We start from the raw sequence: 22,130 nt of genomic DNA, 5'->3' as shown, positions 1-22,130 counted from the left end.
GATGCTGGATGTAGTCCTGTGGAACGGCTTGCCATGCCATTTCCACCTGGCGCCTCAGTTGGACCAGCGTTCGTGCTGGACGTGCAGACCGCGTGAGACGACGCTTCATCCAGTCCCAAACATGCTCAATGGGGGACAGATCCGGAGATCTTGCTGGCCAGGGTAGTTGACTTACGCCTTCTAGAGCACGTTGGGTGGCACGGGATACATGCGGACGTGCATTGTCCTGTTGGAACAGCAAGTTCCCTTGCCGGTCTAGGAATGGTAGAACGATGGGTTCGATGACGGTTTGGATGTACCGTGCACTATTCAGTGTCCCCTCGACGATCACCAGTGGTGTACGGCCAGTGTAGGAGATCGCTCCCCACACCATGATGCCGGGTGTTGGCCCTGTGTGCCTCGGTCGTATGCAGTCCTGATTGTGGCGCTCACCTGCACGGCGCCAAACACGCATACGACCATCATTGGCACCAAGGCAGAAGCGACTGTCATCGCTGAAGACGACACGTCTCCATTCGTCCCTCCATTCACGCCTGTAGCGACACCACTGGAGGCGGGCTGCACGATGTTGGGGCGTGAGCGGAAGACGGCCTAACGGTGTACGGGACCGTAGCCCAGCTTCATGGAGACGGTTGCTAATGGTCCTCGCCGATACCCCAGGAGCAACAGTGTCCCTAATTTGCTGGGAAGTGGCGGTGCGGTCCCCTACGGCACTGCGTAGGATCCTACGGTCTTGGCGTGCATCCGTGCGTCACTGCGGTCCGGTCCCAGGTCGACGGGCACGTGCACCTTCCGCCGACCACTGGCGACAACATCGATGTACTGTGGAGACCTCACGCCCCACGTGTTGAGCAATTCGGTGGTACGTCCACCCGGCCTCCCGCATGCCCACTATACGCCCTCGCTCAAAGTCCGTCAACTGCACATACGGTTCACGTCCACGCTGTCGCGGCATGCTACCAGTGTTAAAGACTGCGATGGAGCTCCGTATGCCACGGCAAACTGGCTGACACTGACGGCGGCGGTGCACAAATGCTGCGCAGCTAGCGCCATTCGACGGCCAACACCGCGGTTCCTGGTGTGTCCGCTGTGCCGTGCGTGTGATCATTGCTTGTACAGCCCTCTCGCAGTGTCTGGAGCAAGTATGGTGGGTCTGACACACCGGTGTCAATGTGTTCTTTTTTCCATTTTCAGGAGTGTACGATATTATTTAAATGCTGTACGACTGAGAGAGGCGACGTGGCTTTAAATGTACAGTGTGGTAACCATTTAGTGAGGCTGGATTTGATTATGATGTGCGAGAGTATCCGCTGGTGGCAGTCACAAACATGAGGGTAGATAACGTCGTGGCCCGTACAAATATTACAAAATCTGCGCTGCTCTGAACTGCTTATTTCTTTCTTCGTCGAGGTAGTACGGTTGTTGTGAAATCTAGCACGTCGTAGATTTTGCTAACCCTCGAATGATGTCATAGTGAATTTAATGATGGCACCTCCGACGAAGGGACGCAGAAATAATCACAGCTCATTACAAGTGCATCTGTACCATTTCCATTCCGCACGCCTTAATTAGTACTTGCTGCGAGAGGAGCCGGTTGGTCTCGCCCGGTAGGAATTGATATCTGGGGCACGATAAATCAGTGGCCAGTATAAACTCTAACACCGCCAGCTTAGCTGCACAGCACCGACCCTCTTCACTCCGGCTAAGCCGCAGCGAGTTGGCCCGGCAAAACTGCGTTATTGATACAAATCCACATCGCTTACTAAACACCTATATCTGCAGATATCCGGCGCGGCCGAACTGCAAGGAAGGAAGGAAGGAAGAGCGGGAGGATCGGCCGGCAGGGAAGGCGATATCTGGCCGGCACTCTCCCCAATGAACAGTTTGTTTGGATAATTGTCTGCCGGCCGTAGCGGCGGGCGGTTGTACGGGATTAGGCGCGGGTTCGGTCGGCCACCGCAAGGGGCTTAGCCGGCTACAAAGGCGCGCACCAGATGGTGTCTACTGAGTGACGCGAGCAGGCCGCCGGCCGCAGCCATGCATATGGAGCGGCGTCTCGCCTCCAGCCCTCGCGGCCGCTGCCGATTAATTGGATTTCCCCGGTTTTTAATTGCTCTCTCTCTTCTCTCCTCTCCTGACTTCCCGTGTCACGCGGAAGAGCGCAGAGGTGGAGCCGCGGGGGCGGATGAGAAAATGCTGCCTCCCTCACCCCTTCCTGCCGAATTACTGCCGGCCTCGTCGGATAGATTGGTTTTCGCTTCGCGGTGGCGCCTGCAGAAAGGGAAATTTGCTGGACGGTAGAAGGAATATATTGCAGACTGCGCCAAATGCACGTCCCTCCATCGCCTCCACAGAGCGGTATTAAAATACCGAGACGAGGGTCGGTATAGCAACGTTGAATACGTTGCACGGGCGTCCTGATGGCGTTAGAATTCTTAGGTGTGCAGTCAAATGACAAAGGATACTTTGGATAGTGCTGGAAGCAGGAAATCTTACATTGTTCTGTCGAAATATGTATCATGAGAGAGTGATTATGTAGGCCTTCAGGCTCAAACGTGTTGAGGTTTTTTTTTTTATATATACTAGTTTTTTGATCGAGGCTTCGCCTGCCTACCCATATGTCACATATATTCCACATACATTGCCATATGTCACACATATTTCATCTGAATTCTAAGCAAACTTGTAATTCTGCCAGTAACTCACAGCAATTTCGAGTAAAAGGACTGTCTCGCGCAACTGACTGATTCTCTGCTTGCTGTTTTTACGGCTAGCGACTCGAGAGAGGCAATAAAATGTGTGTGTAAGAATTTTTAGTATATTGAAGCCCGTCAGCAACTGTGATGACTAATATATTGAAAAATCCACCTCAGTTGCGAAAATTTTCTGGTCTTTACCCAAGTTTCGGGTAGAATAATCTAGCCACTACTAAAATTACTATAACATGCCGGAGTAAGGCACAGTCAGCATTAAAAATTAAAAATTAAAACCTTTTTAATTTTTAATGTTGACTGTGTCTTACTCTGGCATGTTATAGTAATTTTATGTTTCTGAAGAAGGGTAGATTATTCCAGCCGAAACCTGGGTAAAGACCAGAAAATTTTTGCAATTGAGGCGGATTTTTCTGTGGTATTGTGGTATTGGGCCGTATGACACCCGCTTCGGTCCCGAAACACCCTGGCAAAGTTATTAGCTCGCTGCAGTGCTCATTCTCACGATGTGCTTCGTGCACTGAACGAAGCAAATAAGACACAGATTGCGCTTCATAATTTTAAAGACTTCCAAATCAACTAATTACAGGAGAGGAATACAACAGGTTGTATTCGGACGTTTCCACATGCCAAGCTGTCTCACCATCGCCTTTGAGGCTAGTGGTAGTAGGGGTACCTTACTCCCACAGTATTTATGTACAAGTAATGAGTCGTCTATATACCAGATTTGGTTGAAATTGGCACAGGCCTTACTAGTTACGCTTTTATGTCACGCCTTTGGACCTATAACGTTCAGTCATAGGGGTTTAGCGATGTCTTGCCGACGAAACGAATTACTGCACTTAGCAGGTGATATGCATACCAGTTTTGGTAGAAGTACAGAGATATACTGACATGTCTTTGCACCTCGGCTCCAGGGATGAAATGGCTTCTCGCCTGTCACCAGTTAAGTCTAGCGACCCCGAAAACTATGGATTTGATACTAATATCGGTCGGTATCGAACATTTTTACTTTTTTGAGTATTACATCTTCTCACCTCCACCAACACTCGTATACCTAGGAGTGGTTGCTGCGTATTACTCCCAAACTATTATAAGCAAGAATCAGTGACGCATATACAAAATTGGATTGGAATTTCTGCCCACGTCTCTATGTCATCTCCTAGTCATCCCCAGCTCTGTGGCCCCATAGAAATCCTCATAGGTGTGCGCACAACAACTGCCCAAGGTTTCATCGCCATCGGGTGAATAGTATAGAAAAGCACAGAAGAAAGAATCAAAAACAAACAGTTATTAATGTCTATGTATTAGATGTGATATACATGAAACGCATTCGCAGTGACGAATACGGAGAACCGTCAGCTTTAGAATGGAATGACGGGAATGAAAATTTGTGCTGGACAGGGTCTCGAATCCGGATTTCTCGCTTTACGCGAGCAGTCACGTTAACTACTTTGGCTATCCGTCACGACTCACGGGCAGACCCAGACTTCCATATGTCATCCTTCCTGTGTCGCAACCTGTCCTCGTACACACGCTATGTAATTCCCATACAGGAGAGAAACGCTGCATTACACTTCTCAACAATACAGGCACTGCAATATCGTATTACATTTCAACTCATGTGACGCAAGTGGTATCACTATCTGATTCAGCTTAATTACCAACTCACCATGAGAGTATTTCTTTAAAAAGAAGGAAAAGGGACTGGTAAATAATAGCAAACTAAAATATACATCAAATTTTAATTTCCCAGTATTTTACAAGCCCTTTTCTTTCTTTTTAACTACTTCATATGATGATGACTTGATAATAAGTCGAAATCGGCCGTGATATCATTTCTGTTACCTGAAGCAGAAATAGTAAATTAAAAGAATGTACAAAGTAGTCACTGTGTTTCCTGGGCTTACGCAACTGCTGGGATTTGTCAGGCCTGGCAAAAGGGTGTGACAGTCCAAACTGACTTAGTTAAAAAGGCGAAAGGCTTACTCTTTCGGTAGCCAATATAGCTTCCCTCGAGTCGTTTGGTTGGGAATGGCCTACAGAAAGGGTAACACGAAGGTTTCGCGTAAGCATACCACGTTTCATTGTGGTTTGTCCGTAGGGAACTTTGAAAACAGCACGACTGATGAGATATAGTCTGACAAAGGCATCAACTTGAAAAATTAATACCTTCTGCACACACTAGGCTGAGATAGGACGAGGGTGATAGATATGTTCTGTTTTTTCGGAGCGCCAGCAGAAGACAGACTATCAAGCTGTCTCTTCTGACAGAACCAAGTGTCCTCCTCTGACGAACAGGAAATTTGTTGATTGTCTTCCCTAAACGTGGCATGATGCTGTCCACGCGCATAGCTAAAGCTGAGAAACAACCTCTTAACGAATGGCTCTAAGCACTATGGGACTTAACATCTGAGGTCATCAGACCCCTAGACGTAGATCTACTTAAACCTAACTAACCTAAGGACATCACACATATCCATGCCCGAGGCAGGATTCGAACGTGCGACCGTAGCGGTCGCATGGTTCCAGACTGTAGCGCCTATAACCGCTCGGCCACTCTGGTCGGCTCCGACGTGAGGGATCTCCAATTTACATTATCATCTTATGATGTGTACAGTGGGAAATGTAAACCTACGAGAGTCGGCCTTGTTCAGTTCTAACAGGGATAGACAAACAGCCAACTGTAAATGAGGCCTACGGCGCTCACTTTAGGGAACTTGCAAGAGTAGCTCAGCAGAACGTCTTCGCTGATTTCGCCCGGGGGATCTCGAGAGCTGGGGGCCCAGCACCGCCTGATGCGACACCAGGACCGGATTGAATCGCATTACGCGCCGCCGAGGTAACTTAGTTCGGCATTCATATCGCTAATTCGGTTAGGTCTCAATCTTGGCGGCAGCTTGTAAACACGGCAGTATCCCCCGCCTTAATGAATTCCTTCCCCTGAGCGAGGCAAGGATGCCGCCGCCGCTGCCGCGACGCCGGTGCCATCTGTCGGCGGCGGCGCGAGATATCCTCGATATAATTGGAGGATTAGCCAGATAATTGAATAAAGCCGCGCGGGCCCGAGGGGCGGCAGCGCCAGTGGCGGCACAGGCTGCCAAAATAATATAAAACGCCGCCAAACTTCCCCCGCCCGTCCCTGGACGCACAGTATTTTCGTCTCCCCACTGCCGTCCTCGCACGGGGGGGACCTATTTTCTCTATATCATGATGCGCGCACTTGTCCTTTTTTGCGGTCGCCGCGACGGCTTACATGCAAATCCCCGCTGAGTTTCAATAAAAATGTAAATATGGCCCGCGTCGCAGGAAGCGGGAGAGATGACAAAAAAGAATTAGAGAGACGCGCTCGAGGCGTGGGAAGAAGCGGCGAAGCAGCACCAGTAGTCCGCGTGTGGGGTGCGGTGGGGTGGGATGGGCAGTCGCAGTCGCGTGGACGCAGTGCCGCCGTGTAAAAGTGAGACGCGCGGCGCTTGTTTCTGCCAAGTGTCAACGGGTGTTCCCCTGCGGATTCACTCCCTCCCCTACCATCACCCCCACCAGTCACCCCACCCCCAACCCCAACTCTCCACTTTCTCGACTCTCTCTTCGTGCGGCTACGCTCCTCCCACTTCCTCCCTCTGAACGATGTGGAAACTGAGACTCTTGATGCGGTGCGCAGTGGAAATTTCTCGATCTGGCACTGAAACACTGCGTTAACAATTGTACCAACCCCATAATTGCAGGAATGGTCGACATTGTGTTTCTGGTGCAGAGAAACTGTCGCAACATTGTTACGGTGTGGATGAAAGGCCACTCTGTTCAAAATGGTTCAAATGGCTCTGAGCACTATGGGACTCAACTGCTGTGGTTATCAGTCCCCTAGAACTTAGAACTACTTAAACCTAACTAACCTAAGGACATCACACACATCCATGCCCGAGGCAGGATTCGAACCTGCGACCGTAGCGGTCGCACGGTTCCGGACTGCGCGCCTAGAACCGCGAGACCACGGGGCCACTCTGTGATACCTGAGAATGAGCAAGGGCCCGAAGATAACTTGCAAGGTCCTTTATGTGATGTGTGTCGCGAGAACACCGTAAAAATGTGTGGTTTGGATAGCAAAGCTGGCTGCTCTGCATGGAGCTATTTAAAGTGATACACTCCCTCTCGCAGATATGGTACCCTTGCTCAGAAAGTGGCTGTCCTCGGACTGGCAAGAGGAATGTTCATGGACATCTAAAATCAAAGACAGTCACTACGCACTAGTTCAGCAGACGATTCCAAGAGTACCATGGTATAATAAGACGGAAACATCAAGGACCTTCAAGACAATTATGGCACGTCTGAAATTTAATCCCACGAAGATCAACAAAGACCTCATTCGGCTCAGTCTAAGTCCCACCCCTCTATATGTATGCGGAGAGGAAGAATATCCAAACCACATATTTTTACAGTGTCCTCCGAACACGTATCACATAAACGACATTGCAAGTTATCTTCGAGCTGGTCACCAGTTCCCAAGGAGCCTCCAGATCTTGTTAGTATCCAACGATGTAGCAGTGTATAACAATGGGAACGTCTTGATATAGTTACTTGCGCTGCTAATCTAGATCCTATGGTACTTTGAATGTCCAGGGAAGACCATAGCGCAACTACCTGACTATACAGGATGAGTCACTAACTATTGCCACCTGGAATAACTCCGAAAGTATGATAGTAGCTGAAAAGTTTGTAGGACAAAAGTTGCATGGGACAATAGGGGCCATAATACGACGTTGGTTGTTTGTTGCTAGGTGGGCTCACTTCAGTGGTATGAAGGTCAACTTTGTTTCTTTAAATGGGATGCTATAGCTTGGTACTTATTTTCTGATAGCGGCTAACGAGGCGAATCCAATGATGTGGAACAGTAAGGTCTTTGAAGATCAACGAAGGTCACAAAGGTGGTATGAACGTCCGTTTACAGAAGGTGTTCGAAGTGATGACCATTGGTATCAGTGCAGTGCTGCAATCTTCTTATCATGTATTGAGTGGTATTCCTTATCACTTCAGCACTTACCGAAGCACATGCTCTGACAATTCTCTATCGTATATCGTGCAAATAGTAAATATTAGTCTAATACGGCGTAGCCACCTAACGATATACGATATACGCTCTTTTTTGTATCTTATGTGAATATATGTGTCGAATTTAATAGGAATAGAAGTCAGAAGTGTTATTTAACCGTAGTTCCATAGCGGCCGTAAATTTCCTAACAGGCTGTTCTTTATTTTATAGTGAACACTTCTATTCATTATTTGCAATTATGTAATTTTGCCTCCTGTTATCATTCCGCATCAAGCCAAAAGTTATCGCTCTTGCAGGTCTCAACTGTCACGAGAACGCCATCACATGTCGCTTTCCCCACACTGGCATAAATCACAATACACTGTACATAAGACAGTTACTGGTCTGAAGCAGCCTGATAATGACAAAGAGAGCAAAAGTAGCTAATTGACAATAATGAAACATGATAAAAGAACAGGCTATAAAGAATATGACTTCTTTTGAGAGATATTTGAGTTTTTGGTGTAATCCGCAAATTGAAATGTGGTAAAAGTTACTTAACACCTAGCTATCAAGCTGTTCCCATTCTCTTCTCCTTCTCTTTCATGATGACCACGTTTATTCGGATCAGCTTTGTTTCTTCTGTTTGTTGTCCTGGTCCATTATCTTGTCAAATGGTTCAAATGGCACTGAGCACTGCGGGACTTAACTTCTGAGGTCATCGGTCCCCTAAAACTTAGAACTACTTAAACCTAACTAACCTAAGGACATCACACACATCCATGCCCGAGGCAGGATTCGAACCTGAGACCGTAGCGGTCGCGCGGTTCCAGACTGTAGCGCATAGAACCGCTCGGCCACTCCGGCTGGCCATTATACTGTCATATTTCCTCCTCCGTCTATGAAGATTTTGTTCTGGGTTTATTTCTGTGCTGGAAACCTATGGAAGTCTGAATATTTTTTAAAATTAAGAGTCATTCTGTTGTCAATCTCTGTTTCCTGTATTCCCGTTTCTTCCAGATTGCTGTGGGCCTCTAGGATCTAGCGTACTTTGGTTCTCTTGTCCACATGTAACTGCTTTATCTGATGTGTCAACCGTCTCTGGTCCATTCTAGAGAAATATTCCGAGAACATAGTTCTTCTTTTCCTGACAGTGTCAGGGACTCTTTCTGTCGTAGAATACAGTTGTTTACTGACTCGTCTTCTGGCTTCAAATGGTTCAAATGGATCTGAGCACTATGGGACTTAACAACCAGAGGTCATCAGTTCCCTAGACTTAGAACTACTTAAACCTAACTAACCTAAGGACAGCACACACATTCATGCCCGAAGCAGGATTCGAACCTGCGACCGTAGCGGTCGCGCGGTTCCAGACTGAAGCGTCTAGAACCGCTCGGCCACAACGGCCTGCGCTCGTCATCTGTGCTGACTGACACCTGCCCAATTATCTTCCTGAGAATCATTCGTTCCAGAAGTTGCAGCCTCAGGCAGTATCCATATTTTTTTGTAACTTATAGCCATCAGTGAGTTTCGGATGTTCCCTAGCCCCGTCGCCCCTGAAAGCTGTGAAGCAAGAAGCAAGCGCGCCCCTTTCTCGCAGTGCGCAAGCTGCCCTCGCCTCCTGCAGAGGGGTGACCGCCGTGCGCCGCCGATCTAATCGAGAGGCGAGCCAATTGCTCAGCCCGGCCGAGACATCTGCATGTGAAAGGCGCGACCAATCGCGCCGCCCCGCGTCCATCAAAGCCGCCTTAGCGGCTGCTACAGGGGCGTGGCCTCTCAAACACGCCCGAGTGACGCTCACACCCACTTCGTGCACTACCAACACACGAGCACGTAGCTTAAGACATTAACTAGTGTTTTCCATTCACCTAGAGATTTTGATGGAGGTCAGAACAGATAAAATCGCTCGTCTGATACAGATGAGCACTGGCATGTGTGCTATCCCTAAGAATATCTAGTTGAATGACTAACACAGGTTGATGTCGTCCATGTAGACAAAGCCGTGAATGTGTGGTATGGGTTGTCCTACCGGGGCTTGATTGAGCCATTCTTCTTTGACGGCACAGTTACCGGTGAGGTGTACCTTCAGAAGCCTGAGACATCCATTTTACCTGCCGTCCGAGACTTGTATGGAGACGGAAGAGTTTACTTTCAACTAGATGGTGCCCCAGTCCACTACCAAAATCGTGTTAGGGCGTATCTCGACGAAAATCTACCACGAAGATGGATAGGCCGTAGAGGTGCTGTGGAGTATCCACCACGTGCCCCAGACCTAATTCCTCTGGACTTTTACCTGTGGGGAACACTAAAGGACGTCGTTTATCGACAAAAGCCACGCACATTGGATGAACTTCGAGAATCCATCGTACATTCATGTGCAAATATCCAACTGAACACGTTGCAGGCAGTAGTTCGTGCTGCAGTTAGGCGGCATCGTTTGTGTGTGGATGTTAATGATGACCATTTCGAACACCATTAGTGATATCTTTAAGTTGGACTTCAAGCTACACTTTCACCAAAAATGAGACAACTCCGTCAATTAGTTTGCAAGTTATGGACTTTTAAACAGTGGATACATTTTTTTGGACCCCTCTGTATATACATAAAAAAGCTGCACCACGAGAGAGTTATACGAATGGGACGGAAATCGACAGATGTGGTATAAATGTATAGACAAACAAATGATTACAATTTCAGTAAAATTGGATGATTTATTCAAGAGAAATACCTTCACAAACTGCACAGGTGAATAACATGTTGGTCCACCTTTGCTCCTTGTGCATGCAGTTATCCGCTTTGGCATTGATTGATGGAGTTGCTCGATGTTCTCCTGAGGGATATCATGCCAAAATTCTGTCCAACTGGAGTGTTAGATCGTCAAAATTCCGAGATGGTTAACAAACCCTGCACGTAATGCTCCAAACGTTTTCAATAGGGGAGAAATCGGGTGACCTTCCTGACCAAGATGGGGTTTGATAAGCACAAATACAAGCAGTACAAATCCTTACCATATGCGGGCGGGCTTTATCTTGCTGAAATGTACGCCCAGGATGGCTTGCCATGATTGGCAACAAAACGGGGTGTACAATATCGTCGACGTACCACTGTGCTATAAGAATGCCGCGGATGACAGTCAATGGGGTCCTGCTATGAAATAAAATCGCACCCTAGACCTTTTTCTCTTTGTTATCGGGATGTATGGAGGGTGACAGTCAGGTTGGTAAGCCACCGCTGTCTGAGGCGTATCGAGACCTAACTTCGTTGGCCAACGTAGCCCATTTCGAAGTGGAACTCAGCACTGAGAACAATCCTACTCCATTGATTGATATTCCGGGCCAAAGACGTGTCTGGAGACGTCCTGGACAATGGTGGCATACCAACCTGACTACTGTCGTCAGCCATACGGCCCGACACCCAGGAGTGATGGTCTGGGGTGCCACTTCTTTTCATAGCAGGTCCCCTTTGGTTGTCCTCCGCAATACATGTTTGCACGTGTACATAACATTCACCGATTTACGTCTCATTCTCATTCTTATCATTCCTTCGTGGAGCGTCGGTTTCGTTTTCTTTGTCTTAGAGTGCGGCTGGGGGACGGGGAGGGACGGGGGAGAGGTTTGGGACACGAACTCTGCAATTACGAAAATGTCGAGAAAAGGGTAGGCAGTTCCCAATGCCGGATTCCACAACTTCCCCCTCATCTAGAACAGCGCTCACGTGTATCTGCGCAGACAAATGCGTACCAGAGTTTCCTTTCTCGTGTTAACGATTTGTTCGACTCGGCTGAGACTAACATTTAAATTTTTATGAGCAGCTTGTAAATATTAATTGATTTTCCGTCGCTTCTTGGTAGACCTTAGGAAATAAAAATTGAATATTATGCCCCTTCTCAGTGCTCCCTCTGCTGTTCCTTCCAGTTTTTGCAGGAAGTCATGTACAATCCCATAAATAGGACACGTATCCAGCTATAACAAAAACACTGAAATCCTGTAGTTATAGGATTTCGTACTACGTGAGGAACAACTTATCCCATTGTATTTGCAGTAGTGAATATAAGCCAACGTTGGTGTATACAAAATTACTTGTCTGAGGTGTGATAACTTTTATGTGGTCAGTCTGGCAGAGACGTAGTAACTACGTTAGCTGAACATGAATGCAGATGGAAATTGCGAAATTTTGACCCATTTGCTGAGCACATAGTACCAGCCACAGCTACCAGCCACAATCCCATCTCCTCCACTTGCCAAACAAAGGCCAAAAATTTGTCTTTTGGCAACCCCTACAAATCAACAAACATTTGGTTCACAGTCCAGATTTAATATTTAATGACCAAACACAACTCAGCACTTCCCTTCTCCAAAACTTTGCTCGACTCTCCCAATTTTTCAAAGCATCCCACACTGTCTGTTCCATTCTGTTCCTCCATTTTTCTTGTATTTATTAGGCTGGTCCATAAGTTGGTAGCGTTCTTGTTTTATATGTTGGTATTCCGATTACTATGGGTTTATTTAGTAATTATTATTTTATGTATGTAGTTCACTGTAGCTATTTGAGTTTACATATTGTCGTTTCGTCGTTTGGAGATAGTGAGTGGAATTTTGGACGCTGGGAAATGGAGTGGCAAGTAGAGAATCGAAACGTTCCCAACGTATTCCCCTTTCGAGTACAATACAGCTTGACAGCGGTGGATGCAGCTAGAAACATTTGCGTTGTTGTAGATAGTGAAGGAGAATATATTATTCATGACTAAAATCTCTGTTACGGGTATCCGTTGCGTTTGTTAATCTTATGGGAAAACGCTACGGACTTATGCACCAACCGAATATTTATTTTATGGGAATTGTCTACATACTCCATACATCCTGTTGTTACAGTTATCAAATCCACCTTTTACTCTGTTTCTGTATCACTTTCCATGCGTAATATCTCTTCCACGCACTTTTCAGTAATCTTGTCAAGCGCTAAGTTTATGATTTTGAGACTGTTAATTTAATTTAAATTATTATATAGGTAGTTTTTTAGAGTTTAATGTTAATATTTTTTTGGTTTGGTCCCTTTATATTTATTTGCTGTTTAACTTCTAACTTTTTAATTGAATTACCACTACACTGTCGAAGATGACATTTTCTCTGTGTTTGTTCATCTTTCTTGATGAGTAACACCTTTTTCAATGTTGTTCATTTGTATCGTACCTTCTTTGACGACAAAATTCAGTTAAAATCTGATGGCGGCCCTGTAAGCAGGAAAACAGGTTTAAAAAGCAAATTAATTTTGAAGAACATATACGATATTGTAATTTTCGTTCATAACTTGAGAATATTACGAACCGGCTCTTACTATTCGGTTAAACCACGTCGTTTCTGTTCTTGTACGAAAAACTGACAATAAAAACAAATAATAACACTCATTCATTCAGAACAACTTTTTGATGGCGAAATGGTGAAGTGGACGTAATGCACATTCTGGAGCGTATTTTGCACGAAAATTAAATGTCATCATTAGCTTAAAAACATCTTCTGGATAAAAGTACTTGAAATTTAAGATTCCGCGTATATACGTTTCTCATTAAGCACTTTACTGTCATCCTTCTGTAAGCGTCTTATAAAAGCTGTAACAAAATGTAACATACCCATTAGCTTAACATTGCTACACTGCTACAATATGGCTGACTCACAGAGAAAACCCCAGATCTGCTTCTAGTTCCGGAGTTCCCGAACTGGTGGTAAGGGAATTTTGTGCAACATGTGCAGTTTGAGTATCGAGAAGATAATAGTTGTTTAGTTTGTGTTGGCCGATACGTGGTGAACCCGCAATGGAATATCCAGTCTAAAAGCTTAGGTTAGGTTGCAGACATTACCCAGGGTATTTTAAGTAGTTATCACGTGCAGCCTATCGCCAGCTAAAACATAAGGAAGATTTTCACTTGCATTTGCTTCCGCTCTCTTACCGTAAAATGAAATGCGCCCAGTTAAAAAGTGGAGCAAAAGTTATTTGCACACCATAGGCATCAAAAACTAGGAAAGGGTTTCCTCCCGGAAGGAAGAAGGAAGTTTAGGACTTAATGTTCCGCTGACAGCAAGGTGATTAAGCACGAAGCAGAAGCTCTGATTAGGGAAGGGTGGGGAAGAAAATCGACCATGCCTTTCTGAAGAAACCGTCCCGGCATTCACCTTAAGCTATTTACGAAAGTCATGGGAAACTCAAATCTGATGGCCGGACGGGGATCTGAACTGCAGTCCTCACGGAAATCACCAATATTTTACCACCTCGCTCTCTCTTCACCTGGATTAAAAACGCTTCGTAATAGCACCTACGCCACGAATATTTTACTTTCTATGACACTTCCGTGGTCTTTCTAAGAGCAACAATCGTCAGAAATGCGCTCCTGTCTAGTTTTTTTCCCATTATACTGCAGACAAAATATTCGCTCTAGCTCCTACCAGCTGTCGTGAAACTAAAAGCCCCTACAGGATGTGCGACTGCTATAACCAGCTAAGTGAGTACAAAAAAATTGCTTTTATTAGAAGACTGTTTGAGGCGATGTGGCGGTAGTTCGACACATCAGAACTATTGTAGAAGTACTGTCGGACTAGAGCGCAATTTTGTCCAAGCCCTTTAGCGGCACTAAACTAACGCAAGAATGCGACGTAAGATCCCAGCTGTCGAGATGTGAATACCGTTCTCTCGGGGCTCGGGTCTGCGCGGCTGATGGCCACGATCTGTGAACGGAGCGGACCGAGACGTGAGACGGAGTGCCCCCCGCTGAACCAAGCGCGCTTTTACTGCCTTGTAAATTCCGACAGCGACGGCGGACCGACATATTTTTCCCGCCGACTGATGGGCAGTAATTCTTCCCTGCGCACCGAACGCCAGAAGTCTGTCCAGACACTTGAGGATTCTCGCTGCACCTCCTTTATTTGTTCTCTTTAAGGAAGCAAAACGTTAAACCTGACAGCAGACACGGGCAAGGGCTGCATTTACTGTGGCTATGTCGTTCTCGAGAATAGGGCCCTGAGCAAAAGCATAGCTTGACTACATCTATTCGAAGCTGAAAAATGTTCGTATCCGTGAATTTCTTCTCTCTGTTTCTTTTTTTTCTTGCATCTGTTGTTCCAAGCTGTTCCCGTTTAGCTTGCACCTAACTTACCCTTCTCCCCCCCCCCCCCCCTCTCTCTCTCGCTCACTCGCTCTCTTTATAGTAGCGATTCTGCGTTTTCTGTAGCATGGATTCCACAAGTCTTTGGTTGGTTTCCGGATGTGTGTGACACCAGTTGCGTACGCACGGGTCAAACAGTTCACGTAAATTGCAAGTCGGTGGTTCCTGGGCGTGGAGCTAGCGCCCAATAGCACCCCATATGTGTTTCATCGGGTGTAGATCAGAAGAATTTGGAGGCTTATCAACGTGCGTTAACTTTCATACCCGTCAGACCACTGCAGTGTGATTCTGATCTTGTGATACCGATAGTTATCCTGCTGGAATATGCGATCGCCATCGGGTAAGACATCGAGGGATGCAGGTATTTTGCAATAATGTTTACTTCGTGGTTCCCTCTATTACTATCATGTACTTATGATTAAAGTACGGCAACTCGCGGAAGTTCAATGTGGGGCGTAATTATCGTATGGCAGAGAAATTGGTGGATCAACTGAAGCGTTGATGGGGAACAGATTTACGCCGGAAAATAATTAGTTCCAATTTTGGCCACCAAGTGCAAGTGTGCAGCTGTGCATTGTAATTGTTATGGTGTGACAACCACGCTGTCATTTCACAAGCCATGAAGTGAGTCAGCAATATGGCTGTCAAGAAGACCTTGCGCTGTTAGTGAAGCTGTTATGTGTAATCACCAGCAATTAGATTGCTGCACTGAGAGAGTATTCCCAGCTGAAAAGTCTGAGAGCGGCTCGATGTCATTAAATAGTTTCTAGAAGATGATAATGAAATTCGGAAACACGGGTGAGCTTGATGTAGCACTTGGAGGTGGAAGCCGTCGTGTCTCGGTGGAAGTTGTTGGCGAGATTGCTGTTGCTGTAACTGACCAAGCAGCGCGTGCCCCGGGCAGTACTAGAGCTTGTGCAGCGACACGGGAATTGTCCATCCCATGAACAATAGCGCGGAAACTTTTGTGGTGTATATTGCACCGGTACCCGTACAAGGTCCATACGGTGCAGCAACTGAAACCTCATGATCCGTAGTGGGCGTCAACAAAATATTTTCGCATTCGGAGGAGAGAGTTGGTTACGGAAATTTCGTGAGAAGATCCCTCAGCAACGAGAAATGCCTTTGTTTTAATGATTCCAACCCAAATTCTGTATCATGCCCGCGACAGTCTCTCTCCTGTTTCTCGATAATAGAAGACGTGCTGCCCTTCTTTGAACTTTCTCGATGTACTGCGTTAATCCTATCTGGTAAGGATCTCACACCGCAGAGCAGTACTCCAAAAGAGGACACCTCCATGTTGTATGATGAGGCGCGGACACACAACACCATATTGCCTACTCCTTGTTTTACCGTCCACGGTGGTGTTGGTCAGAATTGCGGTGAAATTTGGGGTCGATGTGGCATTATTAACCCAGCTTACAGCACAGATGAACTTCTGAGCTCAGGCCATTTTTTTGCATGTGTCGACTGCTAGCCATCCCGAGGGTGGCGTCGCATGGCGATACGCTTTTGGACCATTACAGAGGAATGTTGTAGGCACCTTTGAGCCACACTTGCGCGTCGCCATGGGAGACAATTACATGGTTTCGAAAAGATGATCCTTTGATTTGGTTGCGCAGTTTATTTACGGAAATTGTGGAAGCTTCACCGACATTGCCGGACGAAAATGTGAACTACGCGGTTTCTACACTCCTGGAAATTGAAATAAGAACACCGTGAATTCATTGTCCCAGGAAGGGGAAACTTTATTGACACATTCCTGGGGTCAGATACATCACATGATCACACTGACAGAACCACAGGCACATAGACACAGGCAACAGAGCATGCACAATGTCGGCACTAGTACAGTGTATATCCACCTTTCGCAGCAATGCAGGCTGCTATTCTCCCATGGAGACGATCGTAGAGATGCTGGATGTAGTCCTGTGGAACGGCTTGCCATGCCATTTCCACCTGGCGCCTCAGTTGGACCAGCGTTCGTGCTGGACGTGCAGACCGCGTGAGACGACGCTTCATCCAGTCCCAAACATGCTCAATGGGGGACAGATCCGGAGATCTTGCTGGCCAGGGTAGTTGACTTACACCTTCTAGAGCACGTGGGGTGGCACGGGATACATGCGGACGTGCATTGTCCTGTTGGAACAGCAAGTTCCCTTGCCGGTCTAGGAATGGTAGAACGATGGGTTCGATGACGGTTTGGATGTACCGTGCACTATTCAGTGTCCCCTCGACGATCACCAGTGGTGTACGGCCAGTGTAGGAGATCGCTCCCCACACCATGATGCCGGGTGTTGGCCCTGTGTGCCTCGGTCGTATGCAGTCCTGATTGTGGCGCTCAGCTGCACGGCGCCAAACACGCATACGACCATCATTGGCACCAAGGCAGAAGCGACTCTCATCGCTGAAGACGACACGTCTCCATGCGTCCCTCCATTCACGCCTGTCGCGACACCACTGGAGGCGGGCTGCACGATGTTGGGGCGTGAGCGGAAGACGGCCTAACGGTGTGCGGGACCGTAGCCCAGCTTCATGGAGACGGTTGCGAATGGTCCTCGCCGATACCCCAGGAGCAACAGTGTCCCTAATTTGCTGGGAAGTGGCGGTGCGGTCTCCTACGGCACTGCGTAGGATCCTACGGTCTTGGCGTGCATCCGTGCGTCGCTGCGGTCCGGTCCCAGGTCGACGGGCACGTGCACCTTCCGCCGACCACTGGCGACAACATCGATGTACTGTGGAGACCTCACGCCCCACGTGTTGAGCAATTCGGCGGTACGTCCACCCGGCCTCCCGCATGCCCACTATACGCCCTCGCTCAAAGTCCGTCAACTGCACATACGGTTCACGTCCACGCTGTCGCGGCATGCTACCAGTGTTAAAGACTGCGATGGAGCTCCGTATGCCACGGCAAACTGGCTGACACTGACGGCGGCGGTGCACAAATGCTGCGCAGCTAGCGCCATTCGACGGCCAACACCGCGGTTCCTGGTGTGTCCGCTGTGCCGTGCGTGTGATCATTGCTTGTACAGCCCTCTCGCAGTGTCCGGAGCAAGTATGGTGGGTCTGACACACCGGTGTCAATGTGTTCTTTTTTCCATTTCCAGGAGTGTATTTACGTATCCATCTCGTAGAAGGTAAATGAATTATCTACCTGTGAAGCAGTCCAAGCACAGTTACATGGAGACCAGTTCGTGTGTAGGGCACGTGGTACAGCAGCTAAGACTTTACTGTGGATAATGTCACAACTTTTATGCTAGACCTTAATATCTGTTGTATACTAGTAGGTTTATTTGAAGTGAGAACAGATTCGTATTTTTCCTTCCTCTAATCGCTGAGGTTGTGGTAGTAATGAATGCTCTTCTAAAAATCCTGGATTCATAGACTAATTTGTAAGTAGTGTTCACATTATCTTAAATGCCACATTTTAGTAAAGAACTCTTGTGCAACGCCAGTCACTGCGTTGAAGCTTATGTCAGATGGTAGCTGTTTCATGTCAACTCCTGTGAACAGATGCTGAAGTTACACATATCATTGATGTGACCACAGTTCACTATCCAATAGCGGAACGACAAATTTACGACCTGACCAAACACTGGAAATCTCTGTGGATCCATTGTGGATACAAGACAGCTGCCGGTCAGAGATTTACCTAAAAAAATTGACAAACAGCCGCTTGATTTCAGAAGTTGTTATTTTATATATAGTACCAGTTTCGCCATCTCCTTAGTGCCGTCTTCTGGACCTTATACATCCCATGTATAGACAATCAGATACAGCAATGCATGCGTAATCGGAGTCATCAATTCCTGGATTCCGTGAATTTTTTGTGGAGTGTGTTGTGGTGTCACCGCCAGACACCACACTCGCTAGGCGGTAGCCTTTAAATCGGCCGCGGTCCGTTAGTATACGTCGGTCCCGCGTGTCGCCACTGTCAGTGATTGCAGACCGAGCGCCGACACACTGCAGGTCTAGTCTAGAGAGACTCCCTAGCACTCGCCCCAGTTGTACAGCCGACTTTGCTAGTGATGGTTCACTGACAAAATACGCTCTCATTTGCAGAGACGACAGTTTAGCATAGCCTTCAGCTACGTCATTTGCTACGACCTAGCAAGGCGCCATATTCAGTTACTATGTATCCTGAACAGATAATATTGTGAATCATGTACCGTCAAGAGCGACGTTCATCATTAATGGATTAAAGTTAAGTATCAAACTAATTATGTCCGCTTTCTGAATTCTAATTCCTTGTCATGTTCCAGACCTCACGTCAGTATAGTTCTTCCCTCCTCACGCCAGCCTGCGTGAGCTAAAACGCGTGCATTTCGGCCTCCAGTTGTAACACGGTGTTTGCTCTAATGCCAACACAACATGTGTAATTTGAAGATTTGACAACAACTTAAAAAAAAAAAACAAAAAAAAAAAAAAAAAAACAAGGAATGCCAGTACTGATGTCTCCAGTTATGCATGCATCAATGCATCTAATCCTCTATACACGGAGTGCATAAAGGCCTGAAGATGGCACTAATGAGACGCGGAGATGGGTCGTGTAAATAAAATAACAACTTCTGAAAATATAGTGCTGATTTTTCTTTGGTAAGAACCAGTGGTAACACCGCAGTTGTGGGCTATACAGTGTTAATCTCCATTGTGATGTAATTAAAGAAATTTCTCTAAGGGGAGGTACAAGTCTCAGGAAGTTGGGAGTGAGAGAGATATAGCTGGAGTCGTGACTCACCTTGACCTGAGACTCGGTCATGCCGAGGGCGTAGGCGAGCTTGGCGCGCTCGGGCCCCGCCAGGTACTTGGTCTGCTCGAAGGTCTTCTCCAGCGCGAAGATCTGCTGCCCGCTGAAGGTGGGCCTCGTGTGCTTCTTCTTGCCGTCCTTGTCCACCAGCGACATGCTCGCCGGGCCCACTGCAACACCGCAGTACACTACCGTCAGCCGTGAGCGCTGCCGGCGGCTTCCAGTATTAGGGCAGCTATCTCCTAACGTAGCGAGTGCGTCGCGAAACGTTGTGCCAGCCCGGGATTCGAATCAGAATTACCTGCTCTCGGCGAGCAGTCGTCACAACCAGCCTTGCAGGCCTCACTCAAATGCCAGTAAATGTAATTCATTATGTACACAGAGCTTACTAGCGGAAACTGATACGGGAGAAAATGTGCAGCAAAAGCGTTCCAGTAAACATGGGTCGGCAAACCAGCTGTTTGCAAGATAGTTACGAATGTGTGGTCACGAATTGCCCTTGACGTCAAAATGACTGTTCTAAATAAGTCCGACAAAAAGACTCGCCGTGTTTCAAAAAGCAATCACAAAGATACGGAGAAAATGCATCTATTTGTGAACAAAAAATATTATGCCATTTTAAATTAGCTGGTTTTTAACATTATGTCCGGTAAATGGCTTCCTCCTTTGTTGAAACATTGGCGAAGCCTTACCCAGAAGCTGTCCATAGTCCTACGTGCCATTCCCGATGGAATGGCACCCATTTCCTTGGTGATAGCCTCCTTAAGTGGTTTCACGATTGTGGGGCGACGTCTGCACACTTGAGCCTTTAAATCTCCCCTGAGAAAAAAACTACAAGGTGATAAATCGGGTCATTTTAGGGGCCAAGTGGTGTCTCTTTGCGAAGAGAGAAGACATTGAGAAAACAGCTCTCTCAAAATTTATAGAGAATGCCTAGAAGTGTGAGCTATGGCTCCGTCTTGTTGAAATCAGATTTCTCAGTCTTTATGGTCCCCGACGAATTGGTTTAACTTAGTTCGGAGGAAGATCTCCATCATGTGATTTTCATTAACCGTTATCGTCACGCCATCTTCTTCAAAAAATACGGACCCCTGCACCAAATTCAGCAACGGCGTACCATACTGTAACACTTTGGCTGAGACGTGGTCCTGGTGAAGTTCCTGAGTTTTTTTGTGCTGCTCAGTAGTGGAAATTTTGTTTATTTACAGTATCTCACAGTACCACATTTTCTGGCGTTGTGGCACACTGAAGCCGACCAGTAGATTTCCTATTCAGTGAAGGGCCTGATGCTGTAAAGCCTGATAGGCAAACTCCAATAGTTTTTCTATAAGGAACAGAATCATGTCGATCAAGTTCGGACCGAATGCGAAATGTTCGCTGAGTAGTAATCACAGAAACACGATTACGAATACAGTCCTCCACAACAAAAGTATGATGCTTATCTAGCTAAGCCATTGCACTCATTCTAAATGACAAGTATGCCGCTATCGATCGATAACCTTTCCACACCAGTACCCTCGCCACAGTTCACACAGCGGCCTCTCCAAATACGAGAGACCTTGAGATGGGCCCTATAATACTCAAGTATTGAAATGCAGACTTTTCCTTTAAATCCTACTCTAATTGGTCTCAAATTCTACCCCGGGTGTAACTTCAAAACAATAAAATATTGCCTCAGCACGTTACTTGTTACAGTTCGCTGACCATTCGTACCCGTTCATGAAAATGTTCCCCGTATTATCCCCGCATTGGTATGCAATATTGCACATGTGTCTACAGGGAGCTATGAATTCTTTCAAACATCCCCAATTACGACGTAAATCTTGACAGGATTAAAGTTCGCGGCCTCAGTTCTTCAATCATGATAACGATGGTGCAGTACACTTCATTTTTGAGATGAGCCCAGACAGAAATATCTAGATGATTGAGGTCAGGTGATCTTGGCGGCCAAGGTACAGGCCACTCCTGAGTTATCCATCTTGAGCCATATTGGGACGTTAAATTTCGCCTCACAACATCAGCAAAGTGTGCCGATGTCCCATCATGTTTGTACCGTATTCCCCAACCATGGGCCGCGGATGAAATTTGAGCACAAGTAGAGGAGGACTTAAGCGGAACTTCCATATTTTATACGCATTTGTACTAACTGGGACAATTTTTCATACTGAAATCAGGGACGGGCAGTAACGACACATTCGCAGTGCAAACGGCTCTTTTGCAGACCATGTTTACTGGAACGCTTTTGCTTCTATTACTGTATACTTTCATCAGTGTCACTTTTCACATTGAACTCAGATACAACTTGTACATCCCGTACGGCCAGGATAGGTTAAACTGATGGTGGATTACATTAAATTTTAACTTGTAGTTAGATTTTCTCATTCTTCGGCACTTGTGCATTTAGTAATAATGATATCACGTGGTTGACGGATTTCAGATTATCTTTAATTAGTGATAACAACTTGGTCACATAACAGTTTATTCGCAAAACCA

General features: G+C 46.7%; 1 protein-coding gene across 1 annotated transcript in view; it reads right to left on the bottom strand.

Moving 5' to 3' along the window:
* LOC126481842 (homeobox protein Nkx-6.2-like) overlaps positions 1-22,130 on the bottom strand; it is a 223,280-nt gene that overhangs the window by 72,229 nt on the left and 128,921 nt on the right. The window contains exon 2 of the mRNA XM_050105802.1: positions 19,629-19,807. Coding sequence (XP_049961759.1) covers positions 19,629-19,807 — 179 coding nt within the window. The remainder of the gene's footprint in view (positions 1-19,628; positions 19,808-22,130) is intronic.

Source organism: Schistocerca serialis, chromosome 5 (genome assembly GCF_023864345.2).
Source record: "Schistocerca serialis cubense isolate TAMUIC-IGC-003099 chromosome 5, iqSchSeri2.2, whole genome shotgun sequence".
NCBI classification, from domain to species: Eukaryota; Metazoa; Arthropoda; class Insecta; order Orthoptera; family Acrididae; genus Schistocerca; species Schistocerca serialis.
This window is presented reverse-complemented; position numbering and strand designations above follow the sequence as displayed.